General features: G+C 34.9%; 1 protein-coding gene across 9 annotated transcripts in view; it reads left to right on the top strand.

Moving 5' to 3' along the window:
• LOC144972828 (extracellular serine/threonine protein CG31145-like) overlaps nucleotides 1-17,750 on the top strand; it is a 124,773-nt gene that overhangs the window by 105,679 nt on the left and 1,344 nt on the right. For all 9 annotated transcript variants that reach the window (XM_078914511.1, XM_078914514.1, XM_078914510.1 and 6 more), the window contains 9 exons: nucleotides 5,174-5,601; nucleotides 6,217-6,335; nucleotides 8,856-8,934; nucleotides 12,227-12,319; nucleotides 13,724-13,836; nucleotides 14,754-14,929; nucleotides 15,875-15,989; nucleotides 16,639-16,720; nucleotides 17,272-17,750. The exon at nucleotides 17,272-17,750 is cut by the window's right edge and continues 1,344 nt beyond it. In XM_078914511.1, the coding sequence (XP_078770637.1) occupies nucleotides 5,174-5,601; nucleotides 6,217-6,335; nucleotides 8,856-8,934; nucleotides 12,227-12,319; nucleotides 13,724-13,836; nucleotides 14,754-14,929; nucleotides 15,875-15,989; nucleotides 16,639-16,720; nucleotides 17,272-17,560 (1,494 nt within the window). In that variant the 3' untranslated portion in view covers nucleotides 17,561-17,750. The remainder of the gene's footprint in view (nucleotides 1-5,173; nucleotides 5,602-6,216; nucleotides 6,336-8,855; nucleotides 8,935-12,226; nucleotides 12,320-13,723; nucleotides 13,837-14,753; nucleotides 14,930-15,874; nucleotides 15,990-16,638; nucleotides 16,721-17,271) is intronic.

Consider the following 17,750-nt stretch of genomic DNA (forward strand, 5'->3'; position numbering starts at 1 on the left):
TCTTTACTAATCGTGTGTGTGTGTGTGTGTGTGTGTGTGTGTGTGTGTGTGTGTGTGTGCTTTGGGAGGCGATGTTCTACTTTGGCTGAGTAAAGCGTACCGTTGTGAATAATTCAAGCATTAAATATCGTCCAAACTTTCATGTAACCTCTGTAATGTAAGGGTAGTAGTCTTGGTCCCAGGTTTGAGAGATTTTGCCAAGATGAGGATCTTTTAAATCTATCCATATTTGAAGGATGAGTTTTCTGGTCATTTTTTCAGAGTACGGCAGTCAGTTGGTTAATTATTATTTTTTTTTTAGATAAGAAAATTGAGCTTTATATAGAGCAACATCCACTAAATGTGCTCAAAGCGCTTTACAAGGGTCCCTGGTCAACAGCAACATTTAACATGTAGGACGGGACATGACGCCTATTAGGCGATATTGCAATTTTTCGGACAAATACAACGCTGTTAACGGCCAGGTACTCATTTTACACCTGAGTTGAGAGAATGTGAGTAAAGAGCCTTTTCCAAGGACTCAACTATGCGCCGAGCGCGAGGCTCGAACCCAGGACCTTCCGATCCGAAAGCGAGTGTCATACCACTAGACCACATAGCCGCACAATTTATTAATTTGAATTGGCTCGCCTGGCCACCGGACATTCCGTGATGTCCAAAAGTCACTAAGTCACTATTAATAACCTTGCAAAGCGTTATAAAGCCATCAATTATATAATGGCAATTAAGAAATGTTTATAGAACCACCGGGAAGTTTGCTATACGTCCAAAGGGAGAAGCATAAGTTAGTTATTAAATAAATAAATAAATAACATTCCCTTTATTCATCCACAAGAGAATTCTTTTTCTCTAGTCTATCTCGTAAGAAAACAAAGCTAATCCAGGCTTCAGCCGCGTTGTGACCACTACCAAACTCTGAAGAAGAAAAATTATTTTTAGAATGTTGGCAAGGAAACAAGTCCTTTAAATGAACTTTATCTTGTCAAAGATTGGTCCCAGAATAAAGAATTTTATTTATTTATATATTTATTTATTTATTTTGACAAGCTGATACTAGATTTTGGCCAACGTCAAATTGTGTAAAATGCCGTTTTCAGAGCAGTATGGGCTATGTTTGTTGTTCAATGAAAAAACGAGATGCCGATACTAAGAGTCGTACCCAGAGTCCCTCGAGTTGAAGCGCATTGCCTTACCAATTCAGCTATCTACCCCCCCCCCCCCATACACACACACACACACACACACACACACACACACACACACACACACACACACACACACACGTTTCTAGGCGTGAAGTTCAGAGGCAGCTGATGGAGGGGAAATGGAACGACTTTACAACATGTTCTTAGTAGAGATGTCACTGGCAAGGCCTTTGCCATAAGAGCGATCCATTTTAACTCGATTTGTCAACGGATAAAAATGGAGTTTTAATTCGAAAGGGCGCAAATACACACACACACACATACACACACACACACACACACACACACCTATATATATATATATATATATATATATATAGTTGTTGTGTGTGTATTGTGTGTGTTTATTGGCATATATATATATATATATATATATATATATATATATATAGTGTGTGGTGGTGTGTGTGTGTGTATGGTGGTGTGGTATTGCCTTGATTAACTCATTTATATATCATAAATTAGTCATTGATTCAATCTGCCATACTATTTAAAACGAGGCACATTTAGCAATCCATATCAAGATGTTGTTCGTGCCGTTCATTGAAGTTTAATCGTAGGGTTTTTTTTTTTCTTTCTTTCTTGCCTTTTTTAAATCTTTGGGCAGGGGGAAGTAACTAAAAAATTGTAGTTGTGGTCTGTTGAAATAAATTATAAGATGTATTCCAATGAGTTGGCCGAGTGGTTAAGGCATTGCCTTTGACCCGGAATATTCCGGATTTGAGCCTCACTTCATGCACTTTCGGTTTGTTTGTTTGTTGTTTTTTTTTTTTGGCTATATTTTTAACCCCCAATTTACTCTTTTTGGCCAACATGGGTGATTCCTCTTAATAACAGACATCTTGTTTGATGGATTATCTATATTCCTTCATGAAATGTCTAGGCGATGATATCTAATAATGTCGTGGCGGAAGGCGTAATTTATTATTTATTCCAAGAAAATCAATTTATTACAAAATAAAAAGGAAATGTTCATAGAATATATGTGGGACATGACAGACGGATGGCATTTATAGAGCTTACTATGTATTGAGAGGAACAATCGAATGCAGTGGTGGCGGGCTGTGTTATAGAGATTATTGAACGGGACCAGCGAGTGCAAGATTGGAGAAAATAGAAAACGGACAAGCCTGTCATTTAATAATTCTATTTTTTTAAAATCCTCGTCTCCATTACATGCCCGAGAGAGCGTGATTCAGCCGGTCATAATTATATTCTCTGGCATAGATTTTGAAGATAGAGATGAGGAACGTTTCCGCCGCAGTATGAAAAAACGTTTTTATTTTTTACTTTTGCTTGCGACCAGATAAGAATTAAAAATTTAAAAAAAAATTTTTTTTAAAACCCACAAAAAAAAAAAAAAACACTCTCACATACTTCAGATTACATCCTCTCCCTAACTTAGCAAATTCAATTCTACATGAAAAATCAGGAAAAAATTGAGCATTCATATAGGGCAGTTTCCACTAAACGTGCTCAAAGCGCTTTACAAAGGATACCTAGCCAACAGCAACACTTAACATATTATAGAATGAGACATGACCTCTATTAGGCGATATATAATTTTCTTTCCAACAGAAACATGTTGTCAACGTCCAGGTGCTCATTTTACATCTGAATATGGTGAGAGATTAACTATGCGCCTCATATTGCGGGACTCGAACCAATTATGACCTTCCGAGCAGAAAGGTAGTGTCATACCACTAGACCACATATTATCCGTACAGTTTTTGAAATAATGATGAAACGTCAGTGTCAGTGACACTGAATAAGAAGTGTATCTAAAATTCACAGTACTTATTTTCTTTGTGTTACTTTGGCTTAGTTGTTAACCACCAGGTTTGCATTAACTGTGCTTAACAAGAAATCCCCCCCCCCCCCCCCGCCCTCTCCCCATGATTAAATTGACCCTACGGCACCTGCATGAGCCCTTGGGTGATGCTTTTTACACACTTATTCCCTCCTTTATCGATAATGGACATGAAAATCAGAGGCCCTGGTTGTAAAGTATGAACCCAACTGAAGAGACACCTTGAGTGTCGAATCGGCCGTATTGGACGAAAATGGAGTTGATTTTTACTCGTTTTATAATGCTCTGAATTGTTGATTTATTGCAGGACAGCCATCAATAATATTTTATATTTATTATATTAAAAATAAATAACTAAATAATATTATGTTTATGGCGGTGTATACGTAACTCGCGTGCGCGTGTTGTCCACAAAAAGAAACGAATATTATGGTTAAGCGCTTTGGACATACAGATAAGCCCTAGATAAGCGCTATATAAATTTAATAATTTTTTGCCAATGTTTATGCAGTTCACACCGAATTATAAGAACCAAACCTAGAATGAATTTGATCTCATGCCGGGTTGTGGCCGACTTCTCTCCCACGAAAGCTAAATGTATTAGGCAAATTAAGATAAGGCACAGGTCTCTAGATATCTCATCTCTCACTTGATCTTACCTTTTTAGTTTCTGGTTTCCTTCTCCCCCCCCCCCCCCCCACCCCCCCCCCAGACAGAAGATATGCTCATATTAGGTATTTTAACGTCGTGTCATGATCAACACGATTCACAGTTTCATTTATTTTTATTGCAGGCTTGGGGAAATTTCCATTTCATTCCGTATAACTCATTGCTAGGCGTCTTCTTAAACGTTTACCCTAAAAATCCGTCTCTGGCATCCAAGTGGAGCTGGATAATCTGTGTGAAATGCCTTGGTTATGATGATACTGAATAATAATAATAATAATAATAATAATAATAATAATAATAATAATAATAATAATAATAATAATAATAAGTTAATGATAATAATAATAATAATAATAATAATAATAATAATAATAATAATAATAATAATAATATTAATGAGGAAAATAATAATTTTGACGATGATTTTTCTCTAAATTTTGTCACCCACCAGTTAAGTGATCCACTTAATATCGCTTACTTCCTTACTAGAAGAGACACTGTGATGTTCGACTCTCAGCTTTCTTCAAAGTTCCCATTTATTTTAAAGCCTGCTTGCTGACACCCTCCGACAATTGCTTTAAAGGCGTTATGTCTGTCTGTATGTCTTGTTTTCTACGACTGAAAGTATCGTTATTAATATCAGAGGTCGGGGGGGGGGGGGGGGGGGGGGGGGGGAGTCAATGCAATCATTGACAGGAGAAACTAACCTCAAAGGGCACAATCGTGACATGGTTGTGCATAATTTGTATGTGTCGTGCTGATGCAATGACATTTTATTATTGATGGTTTTCGGCGAAAGCTATAAGTTAATTATAATAATATTCATTCATGGTCAACTGTGAGATACGTCTTTATGTCCAATCAATGATAAGGCCCATAATTGTTCTAATAACCTTTTGTGTATTGAAACGCCGCTTAATTATCCCTCTGTGACATAATATTTTTCTCTGTATTTTCTACTAGTTAATCTTCTGCACACCGGTCAAGCGAAACGATTTCAGAAGATCATCAAACATATTGTTTGGTTTTAATTTACAACTAACCAAAATCAAATAATGAGATGAATACGAATGGATTTATTCCATACCTAAAATTGGACAGATTCTATGTTTAGTGTTTCATTTTACATGATTTGCTATACTCGTGTAACGCATTTGATTGTTTCAGAAAACACTGTACATATTTCGGCCTGTATTTATCGACTACTCCTGTTACCCATTGTTTTTTTTTTTTTTTTGTTTTTTTTTTGGTCTCATTGCTGCGATGAAAAACTTTCAAACCATCACAGATTATATCCTCCATTACAAAATGATAGAATAAGGCCATAACAACATTTGGTTTTCAGACTTGTAAATAGAAAAGCGTAGATCTACATCCATCCAAGCATCAAGTTTCAGCTAAACTGGTTGATTTCGGAAATCCAAAAACGTACATTAATTACCAATTCTTGCCACTTTTATCGATACAATATATTGTTTCCTCACCACAGGTTCTCCGGAAGCGTTTAACTGCGAACTTCAACTCTAACAGCCTGAACCAGCACGAGTCTTCTCATCTTGATATCAAAGGAGAGCATAATACAGATGATAGGAATTACCAAGGTGGAAATGACGGTATCGAAGATGGTACCGATGTCCGGCAGTTTGAAAACAACGAGAGGGACCATGTTGATTTTGTCGAAACCCAAAATGCGAACCAGAGGCAAAATCAAAGACCACCCGTTAGTAAACAATATGGCTCCAGGGCTAACTATAGCATACCGGAAGTGGACGAATTTGTCAAGCTGTTTATTCTAAAATATGAGGATGCCATATTCGGGCAGGGGGGTATGGAATATCGCTACATGGATTTGTTAAGTAAATTGACGTCACACAGGACCAGAGGGGCTCGCCTCAAAGCTTACATCAACAAGAGAGGGTAAGTCGATTTTGTATGAGCTGTTTAATGTCGCTTTATGGGATGTTACATAGACAGGTCGTTTTATAGAACGGCTGACCGATCTACCCGAAATCATCTCATGTAGATAAATTAAATATCTCGCATCAATCTACCGTCGGTAGCCTAAATTACGCGAAACCATCAAGACGCATTATTACGTAGGGTGGCTTGATTTAACAAGATTCTAGTTCAGCCCTAAGCAATCTGTCAGGTCAACATTTTAGTAAGGATAGGAAGATAAATAATTGCAGCGAACTATAGCAACTACTGTTATATTTGGGTGGCCAAACATCCATACACACGAATAGAATCAACCTGAGACCAATCGAATAACGGTCAGAATAGAAAATCAGTGCAGGGATGTTTTGATTAGAGTGTGAATAAAGAGCCTTTTTCAAGGACTCAACTTTACGCCGCCCAAAGCCGGGCTTGATCTCTGGACCTTCCGATGCGAGAGCAAGAGACATACCATAAGCCACACGTAGCAAAGGATCAAAACACCAGTTCGTCAAAATGCGTTACTGCAATGCAGATTAATGTGGCATTGTGTCTTCAACCTTTTCATAAGTATCATTCCTTCTACCCTCCCAACAGACAACGGGCATGGGAGCGGTTCCACTATGGCATCCGACAACATGAACTTTATGACTCCAACGACCCAAGCATCAACAGGTTGCTACGTGATTTGTCAACCATGCGAATTGTCGGTGTTGGTATGTATGGCACATCTATCTATTTATCCATTTATCGATCTATTTCTAAATCTATCTATCTATCTATCTATCTATCTATCTATCTATCTATCTATCTATCTATCTATCTATCTATCTATCTATCTATCTATTATTATATATATATTATATATATATATATATATTTTATTATATATATATATATATATGAGTGTTGGTGGGTACTTTTAGGTATGAGAGTGCTCGATAATTTGGGTTAGAGCATATAAAAATAAATAAGTTCACTCATGTATTTTTAGCCGAAACGATCGTTTCGGCTAAAAATACGTGAGTGAATTTATATATATATATATATATATATATATATATATATATATATATATATATATATATATATATATATTGTGTGTGTGTGTGTGTGTGTGTGTGTGTGTGTGTGTGTAAATGAAATGTGAGCAACGGTCTCAGAGAAGAATGTTGTCGCTAACGAGACTCAGAAAACTATAAATACTGGGTGGGGCCTTTGACCTCCAATGGTGGGCAGGAGGTCACGCTGTGTCTTCTATCCTCTTATATATCTGTTTTCCGAGTTCTTTCTGTCTTTGTCTTGGAATGGGATTACTTTGTTTTGTCCTGGCCCTGGTAGGAGTCCTTGACTGTGAAGGAAATAGTCAAATGTGTAGTTAAAGTTTTGGGAGATGATATTTTTTCCTTGTAAATCATCTCTCTGTTATGTATTGTTATATGTGTTGTTTGGAATGTATAATGTACGCTTTTGAGTGTGTTCCTCTTAGTGGGATCTTGTGCTTGTGTCTGGTTGAGACTTTTTGGTGATCCCAGATTAAAAGTATGCTCTTGGAATCTGCACCTGATCCCTCTTTTTACCACTCCCCTTTGTCATACCTTTACTTGACAGCTTTAATTGTAAATCTATAATCTCTTGACTATTCGATTTTCTTCCTTTTTACTGGCGCTGAAATTACCTAAATGTGTCGCAATCGCCGTAAAAACCCGTTTTTAAAATAAATAAATAAAATTAAAAATAATAATAATTAAGTATGAATTATAAACATTGGTTGAGATTAATTTCCTTTTCATGAGCGGCAAAAAGCTGAAGTGTTGTGATTCTATTGATTTTTACTTTAAATTCGAGTTTTTGCATGAATTTCACTCCGACATAATCCCGTTTTGATACGGTTTTTTCACACGCACACATATATACATATAATATATCCAAAATCTGTATAATTAATGCTGTCTTCTGAGATGAGTCCTCTGTTGTTGTTTTGTTAGTTTGTTTGTTTTTTGGGGTTTTTTGTTTATTAGTTTTCAAAGGAAAAGCTTTTTGAATCGTTGTCTGTCCAGTTTAAAATAGTTATCCATTCTGTACTATACAATAAAAGCGGATAGAAGATATAGGGGAGTCGTGTTCAACGCCTTTGATTTTGTATTGATTAATATACAGCGTCCAGTATAAAAGGTACTTAACCAGTAAACTACCGTACTCTGGAAAAACATGAATAAAAAATTTAGCCATAAAACTCGTCCTTCAAATATCGATCGATTAAAATGACCCTCATCTTAGCAAAAACTCTCAAACCTGGGACTTTACGAAAGTTCCAGGTTTGAGAGGTTTTTCCAAGATGAGGGTCATTTAAATTAATCGATATTTGAAGGACGAGTTTTCTGGCCAAATTTTTAATTACACGTTTTTCCAGAGTACTGCAGTTAACTGGTTAAGTGGGATAATACTAATACAAGAACGGGAGACTAGCCATGAATGCCACACATTAATGTAATACAAAAATCGTACGGAAGCTTGGTAGCCAGGGCAGACACACAGGTGGTGTTAACCTTGTTAGTAGTAGCCTATTGGAACACGGAAAGAGGTGGATTTTAGTTTGAGCGAGCGAGCGAGCGAGCGAGAGAGAGAAAGAGAGAGAGAGAGAGAGAGAGAGAGAGAGAGAGATTACAACAAAACCAAAGCAAACAAAACAAACAACAACAACAACAACCGAAATCGCGTAATAGATAACTAGTGCATGTTTGGAACCTTCTGGTTGGAATGAACGAAATATCGCAATGTGCATTTAAAAACTTAACAATGTAGTCTATTTTGCGGCTATGTGGTCTAGTGGTATCTGGTATGACACTCGCCTTCATATCGGAAGGTCTAGGGTTCGAGTCCCGCTCTGAGCGGCGCATAGCTGAGTCCTTGGAAAATACTCTTTACACACATTTGCTCACCGTAATCAGTTGAAAACGAGTACCTGGCCGTTAACAGCGTTGTCTCTGTCCGAAAAATAAAATGGCCTAACATCGACTGACAGGCTTCATGTCTTGTTCTATATGTCACGTGTTGCTGTTGGCTAAAGGCCCCTTTGTAAATCGTGTTGAACACGTTTAGTGGATATTGCCCTATATAAATGCTCAATTTGAAAACAAATTATGTGAAGTTGCTATTTTCTTATTTTGAATTGTTTAGTTGTTATAATATTATTCGCAATATTATGTTAATGTTCCCTTAATTTTTGTCTACAGAACAGAAAGATGGAGGTACACAAATAAAACTGATGATCACGTTTGAAGATGACAGTCTTGCCCTGTTTAAACCAATGAGGTAAAAATTTGGTTTCTATTCTGCCACATTTTCTTTTTTTATTTATACAATAATGAGCATGTATCCTTGTTCTGATATATGGAAACACACGCTCACACACACGCGCGAATAGCTACACAACTCACATAATATGTACGTACTCAGTACTCAGACACAGTCGCAAGCAATATGCCCATTTTTATGAATAAACAAACAGACAGAACAAATTGAGCAATTTCCACGGCTCGTCGTATTCAAATAGCCTTTCAATCTTTCTTTTATACACGCGTTCTTGCGCATAAGTGTGTACTTACACCCTCTCGCAAGTAGGCAAATACATTATTACGCGATTTTGACACTCACGCTCGTATTATAAACACGCGTTTCTACAATTTTTCATTGTTTAACATAATGTGAATTTAAATGATAAAATTCTACATTTTCAACGCCCGCTAAACACATACAGGAATGCAAAATTAAGTTGCAATTCTGCATTGTTAAAAATGATGCAAAAACATATGCCATTTTATATTATGTGGTCAATAATAATATATACAGTCCTAGACGGAATTCATGAAATCGTATGACTCGAACTTTGATCATTTTCAAAATCCGGTTTTATTTTCTTTGTATTAGTATTAGATTGTATTGAATACAGCATGGGTATCTCAAACAAAGCATATATCTTAATCGTGTTATTGACGATGTAAAGCTATCACTGGCATGGCAGATATACCAATGCTATCCATGTAATAACTGAGACTTTCCATTAATTTTGATGAGCTTGGATTTTACAACAGGTCACCAGTAAAGATACACCCCCGTCCTTGATTGTTATAGAGGCAGATAGAGTGATATTTGTTTGTTTTTTTATGTTTATATATATATATATATTTTATATATATATATATATATATTATATATATTTTATATATATATATATATATATATTATATATTGTGTGTGTGTGTGTGTGTGTGTGTGTGTGTGTGTGTGTGTGTATTGCACTAATACGGACACAATCACTTAATATGGTCGTCCAGAAGAATGGCACCAATCACTTACCAAAGAAAAAAAAAAAGAAAAAAGATGAATAGTATAAAAGAAGAAAAATAGTAAGAAACCCAATAAATCGAATCTCTGGCACAAAATTTGAACATTATGGAATATCTTATAATCAAAGCTTAACATGGTCTAGTTCTTGAACATGTTGAAAATGCTGATCTGCAAGATCAAATAGAATACACTAACAACCGGAGCATGAAATTATAGCTTGTTTAGTACTCCCCGAGAATATTATAAATTTATTGCGAAACATCTGGTGATTTGGAAAATTACTATTATCAACATTACCATCAAGAGTGAATATACCTTTTAGTGTTCGTATTGTGGCGTATGTGAATGAATGCAGGCATGTTTAATGAGATTACTTTACTAATTCACATAATTAGATGATTTTGGTATAGGCGTAACAGGTGCATTGAATTGAACATTAATATTACTATAAACTATTGACGAATTGAAGTCATACTATTTTTTTCCCTTCATTATTATTTAGGTCATGGATTGTCACCAACGAAAAAAAAATATTCAAATTTTCCACCCAACTATTCAATGGAAGTAAATACGACTCACCAAAGTAAATACTACTCACCAAAGTAAATACGACTCACCAAAGTAAATACGACTCACCAAAGTAAATACGACTCACCAAAGTAAATACGACTCACCGCTTCAATACGTTATTATATTATGTCGATGTGAAGAAGTTGCCATATAGATAGAATGCGCTTGGCCAAGGAGTTCACAACATTGCCATCCGGAAGTATAACGGAACAACACACAAACTCTGTGTAACCATGAACTTTTATAGTCTGGTTAATACAGTTTAGTGAGAACAACTCACAAACGCGGATGGCAAAAACAATAACAAAGGCCTGAGTGACGTCATCTTCGAACTATCTATAGATAGTGAATTTGGTGTAAAATTCTTTACACAGAATTTGAGACTGAAATAATATTATACATTACGAGAAACTCTCACTCTACCCCTTTGGTTTGGGGGGAAAACCGGACTTCTGGCTTTAAAAACCAAATAGTAGTAGTAGTAGTAGTAGTAGTAGTAGTAGTAGTAGTAGTAGTAGTAGTAGTAGTAGTAGTAATAGTAGCAGTAGTAGTAGTAGTAGTAGTAGTAGTGTAGTAGTAGTAGTAGTAGTAGTAGTAGTAGTAGTTAGTAGTAGTAGTAGTAGTTAGTAGTAGGAGTAGTAGTAATAATAATAATAATAATATAATAATAATAATAATAATAACAAAAACAAATAGAAAAAAAGGGGGGGAAAACACCCCCCCCCCCCCAATAAAAACCAGAGCAGTTCAATCTTTTTTTCCGCCGTCCTCATCCGATTATACCTTGAAATAGCTTTCGACGTGTTATATCCTGATCACAATGATAATTCTTAACGCTACCTCAGTAAATTCGAGACCCAATCGTGTAAAAGAAAAAAAAAAGAATATATTTTGTTTTTAATAATTTTCTAGGCGGGGTTACTGAAGGATTATAGTAAAAGTATTCTTAAATTCAGGAAATGGAGTGAGTAGAAAAGTGCCTGAAGACAATAGAGAATATTTTTTTTTTCGCGGCGATGGGGGCTCGAACCCACGACTTTACTGATACGACAACTCCACCTGGCCGCGAGAGGGACGGTATACAGTCGACGCCATCCACCACTGTATTCGTTTCGTTCGATCCATTTGTCCTAATTCTGAGCCAAAGTAATCTTCCTTGATCTTTTCACTCTATTTTAATACTCTAGTGGATAGTTTTACGCGATACTTATTTATTTATTTATTTATTCATTTTTTAATTTTTTTTTTTCGTTGCGAATGAGAACGTTAAATCAGCATCAGTACATCATTGAACATTGCTGTTCCTGTTTGCGGTGTCAAACATATACATTTTTTAAATGTTACGTCCAAAAAAAAAAAAAGAAAAAAATAGACCCAGTCAACATATATGTATTTGTAGGTCTGATAGCCCAAACTGTTTTGGGCTGATTGTAGGGATGGAAATTGTCTCAGACCAACGCACAATATTGTACATGACAAGAATGTTGAATCAGACTTGCAAAAGTTATGAATTACGCTTTGACAGAATTCTATCCCCCACTCCGTCTTTCAAAACTGTATCTGCAAGAATATTATTATTATTATTTTTATCATCATCATCATCATCATCATCATCATCATCATCATCATCATCATCATCATCATCATCATCATCATCATTGTTACACTATTACTATTCCCCCGGTAGATTTCCACGAGACCAAGAAACACTGCCCGACCACTTTTACTTTGCTGACTATGAAAGGCACGTCTCTGAAATTGCATCCTTCCATCTAGACAGGTAGGTTTTACTCAACGTCACTGCTTCCACTATTACTATTAGTCATCATTTTATTTCTCCTTCAACAATATTTCCTCTATCATCTTTCTCCCCTGCTTCTCAAATCATCCACCCCCTGTCCTATTCCTTTCCTCCTGCTCCTCATCTTCCTCCTTCTCCTCCTCCTCCTCCTCCTCCTCCTCATCATCATCATCATCATCATCATCAGCAGCTGCAACAACAGCTGTAACAGCAGCAGCGATGGCAGTAGAAGCAGCAGTAGCAACAGCAGATGAGCGAGAAAGGGAGGGAGAGGGAGAGAATTAGGAGAAGAGAAAGGAGAGAGAGAGAGAGAGAGAGAGAGAGAGAGAGAGAGAGAGAGAGAGAGAGAGAGAGAGAGAGAGAGAGAGAGAGAGATCACTTGTTTTTTTCTTTCCCTGCTTTACTCCTTCTAATGGGGGAGGTGGGAGGGGGGGGGGGGGGGTCTCAACCTGGCGCCAATTATTTGACATTGAGGTTTAGTCTGTGAAATATTTTAAGATAAATCAGACTTCAATTCGGAATGGGTTTCTTTATGAGAAAAAGATTTGTCCTCGTTCAGCCCAACACAATTATTGTACTGAACAATATTTGCGTCAGTTTGAAAGTATATAAATTACAACAATGAGCCCATAACAAAATAATAACACCTCATGTTGTACTTTAAGTTAGCAAGGGAAACTATTATGATTATTTATAAAAAGACTAAAGGATTTGCGTTATTTCCCCTACAAACCGATAATACCAAGAACCTTAATGACCTTCTTGTCACCTTTTCTATAAATTAATATGTCTTTGTACACGAAAACATCTTCATAACCAGGTCCAAGTCCTTGAGTTGTGACTATTGATCTGTGATTAAATGCATTTATTTAATTACATGCAGGACAAATCCTAGGGACAAAGCACTTGGCTTGGCCTACAGTCAGCTCCCCCTAGCTCCTTGTCTACGCTAATTTAGATCTGGCAGAATTTACTTGTACATAGGCTTGCGTTTCACGCTTCAGAAATTGGGAAAAATCCAGCCACATGCACGCCATGTCTCTTTCACAGCTATTAATAATAATAATAATAATAATAATAATAATAATAATAATAATAATAATAATAATAATAATAATAATAATAATAATAATAATGATGATGATGATGATGATGATGATAATATAATAATAATAATATAATATATAATAATAATAATAATAATATTAATAATAATAATAATAATAATAATATATAATAATAATATATAATAATAGTAATAATAATAATAATGTAATTTATTTTTATAACGCCAGTCCCATACAATATAGCTCTAGCCGCATTACCTTCAGTTTAGACATCTATTTACTGAATTTGTGGTGTTTTTACTTTTCCATTTCACAGAATATTGGGCTTCAATAGAGTGCCTCCAACAGTGGGCAGATTGTTCAACATTAGTCATGATTTACAGCCTTACGCCAATGCTAAACTAGCCAAAACATTCTTTAGATCACCAGGTAAGTAACTGTTAACTCAATTTGAGGTGCATTGAAGAATAAAAGGGTTTACAAACTATAAAGCCGGCAAAAATAAAATAAATAAATAAATAATCTCGACAAAGAAGCGGTTATTTTCATTTATTTTTATTTACTGATTTATTTATTTATTTATTTATTAATCTATGTCTTATGTATTATTTATGTTTCATTTTATGCTTTTTTAATTGGAGGGGGTGGGGAGAATATGTAGAATATAATTATTTTCTTACTATTTATATAGCACTTATAATTCCAATTTTCCTATATAATTGGTATTTCAAAAAATGGTTATCTTGTTAAAGATAGTTCTTGAAATGAAACCATTATTTCATTAACAATTTTTATAGTTTCCATAATCTTAGAGTTTTCATAATTCCATGATTTTGTATGGATAACATACATGCGGCTATGTGGTCATGTGGTATGACACTCGCTTTCAGGTCGGAAGGTCCTGGATTCGAGGCTCGCTCAGCGCATAGTTTAGTTCTTGGAAAAGGCTCTTTACTCACATTCTCTCACTGTACTCGGGTATAAAACGAGTACCTGGCCGTTAACAGCATTGTCTATGTCCGAAAAAAAGTGTAAAAATCGCCTAACAGACGTCATGACCCGTCCTACGTGTTAAATGTAGCTGTTGGCCAGGGACCCCTTGTAAAGTGTTTGGATCATGTTTAGTGGATATTGTGCTATATAAAAAAAAGCTCAAAAGAAGCTCAAAGATTTATAACGATTTTGATACAGGTCTTCTGCAAATGTTAATTTTTACCAGTAATAAATCTATTCCACTTTCTTTGAAAACTATATTATGCTCCTTTGAGAAAGACTGCAACAGTATGTCTTTGCATCAGTATTCTCTTAACATCTTTTGTTGTTCACTATTCACTTCTACCAACCAGTTGGAAATCTTTGTTTTCATGGCCAATGTTCCTACTACTGCGACTCATCCCATCCCATTTGTGGACACCCTGTCATGTTAGAAGGGTCCCTGGCCGCATTCTTACCGCCTATGTTGATGGCAAAGAGAAAAACTTGGAGAAATCCGTGGAAGAGATCTTACAGTAAACACAGGAAGGTAATATGATTATTTTGCATGTTATAAATACTTCATGTTTATTACCCTGTCTTGCATTCGAAAACAATCATTGCGTGTAGTTGTACTTCTGACTACGTATCAAGGCCGTGGAAACACCAAATTATGTTACTAAAATTATTGGATTCTTCATAATTTTAATGAGAATCATCATTGTCATTATCACTATAACCATCATCACCATCATCGTCGTCGTCATCATCATCATCATCATAATCATCATCACTATCATCACTAGCTGTAGGATTAGTAGTAGTAGTAGTAGTAATAGTAGTAGTAGTAGTAGTAGTAGTAGTAGTAGTAGTAGTAGTAGTAGTAGTAGTAGTAATTGTTGTTTTGTTGTGGACTACTACTACAACTACTACTATACTACTACTACTACTACTACTACTACTACTACTACTACTACTACTACTACACTATACTGCTACTACTACTACTACTACTACTACATACTACTACTATACTACTACTACTACTATTATACTACTACTACTACTACTACTACTACTACTACTACTACTACTACTACTACTACTACTACTCCTACTACTACTACTACTACTACTACCACTATTATTATTATTATTTTTTTTTTATTTTTTATTTTTTTTTTATTATTATTATTATTATCATCATCATCATCATCATCATCATCATCATCATCATCATCATCATCATCATCATCATCATCATCATCATCATCACATCATCATCATCATCATCATATTATTATTATTATTAATATTATTATTATTATTATTATTATTATTATTATTATTATTATTATTATTATTATTATTATTATTATTATTATTATTATTATTATTATTAATAATCGTCTTTATTATTGTTATTATTATTATCATAACAACCATCATCGTCATTATCATCATCATCCACAACACCATCATTATCTAATTCCAGGCTTACTGGGAAGTTTACAATGATCTGTGCCAGAAGGTTCAAGTCAAGTCCCCTTACAACGAAGGACGACGACTATTGGATGTTTTGGATATGTCTGTGTATGATTTCCTCACAGGTATGGCATACTTAATGTTGTTTTCTTCTTGCAGATATAAAATGTCTATATCATCCGTATACGTTTCTTTTCTTTTACATAAATGAGAAATGAAATTAACACAAGATTAGAGCGTCAAAATAAATGAAATCGATATCATCATATAAGAACGTTGACTTCTGAATAGGGGAAAAACTTTAAAATATTTTGATTGTTTGTATTTGTTTTTTTCTTTGGTTTTTTTTTATTGGGTTTGTTTGTTTTTTTCTTTGGAGGGGTGTATGTTTTTTTGTTGTTGTTTTCTCTTGATTTTGTTTGTTTTATTGTTAGGGTTATTTTCTGTTTGAAAAGGGGGGGGGGGGGGGGGGGGGGGGGAGGGGGTCGGTTTTGTTTTGTTTTTGTTTGTTGGATTTTTTGGGGTTTTTTGTTGATTTTTTTTTGCTTTTATATTGATTATGAAATGTAAAAGAATGAAGGATTATGGTATTAGAACTATGATATCTGGACAACAATATTTGTATATTTACTTTTTTATTTATTTATTTATTTATCCATTAATTCACCTATCTTTTTATTTGTCTATATATTTACTTTTATATTTATTTTATTTGTTTTTCACTTTCCTTCAAGAATGTGGTGTAAAGCCTTTTTAAATTTTATTTCGATGCAGGAAATCTTGATAGACACCATTATGAAACATTCCGTGAGTTTGGTAACGACACATTTCTACTTCATATGGACCAAGGACGAGGGTAAGTGCCAGTCAATAACTGTAGCTAAAAGGTTTATATCTGTGATGGCAGGAATAAAAGTAGTATCGCACTGTTACCACCATCACAGCACATGCCTTCAGCCAAAACAATAAGCCCTCTAAATTAAAATAAAAACGACATAATCTACATTGTACCGTGTATTGTAAATACATACTTCCCTCTGTCAAAGTAATCTGATTAATATTTATAACTGAAAGAACAATTCATTCAGCTTACTTGCAGGCTATGCACGAGATCTATCCTTGTTTAAATGGGAGGACTCGGGATTTCCCTAACGACATCAGATTTACGCAACTATTTACCACCATTTTATAATTTAGTATTTTCCTGAATGTCTTATCCCTACCATTTTACATCCATTGCTGTAATCTCATCCTTGATTATATGAAGCTCAGAGGTCTTTAAAAACTGGGATTATTTGATTGACGTTTTACTTTTTTTAAAACCACGATTCCTTTTTATAGAGAACAGAAGGAAACATTTCTCCATTATTTCCTTCTTTCTTGACTGAATTTCTTTTTATATTTTAGGTTTGGAAAGGCCAAATACGACTGTGTATCATGCCTAGCCCCTGTTCGACAATGTTGCATGATTCGATTGTCTACTTTAGCAAAACTGGTAAAAATGTACCAAGGACCGAACAGTTTGAGCGAATTGATGAGAAGTTCTCTGGAAAATGATCCAATTAGTCCAGTTCTTACAGAACCACATTTGGATGCTTTAGACCGAAGGCTGAGCAAGATATTAAGTGTAATTGACGGATGTTTAAGGCAAGGGAAATCGTGGAACGATGTAGTTATTGATGACGGTGTTACATAACCATATCTGAAAATAGATTTTATCATTGTTAATTGAATGTGATATTATTTTTGTGATTTTTAAATTTAAATTTTTTTTTAATTCATGATATTATCTTAACAAAATAATGTTACTCTATCAATACTTACAAATTCCTAAACTAATATTTAAAAAGTTTATGAGCGTTTTTTAAAAAAGTTTTCATTATGTT

Source organism: Berghia stephanieae, chromosome 5, assembly GCF_034508935.2.
Source record: "Berghia stephanieae isolate SIO BIC M18660-M18661 chromosome 5, UCSD_Bste_1.3, whole genome shotgun sequence".
Taxonomy (NCBI): domain Eukaryota; kingdom Metazoa; phylum Mollusca; class Gastropoda; order Nudibranchia; family Aeolidiidae; genus Berghia; species Berghia stephanieae.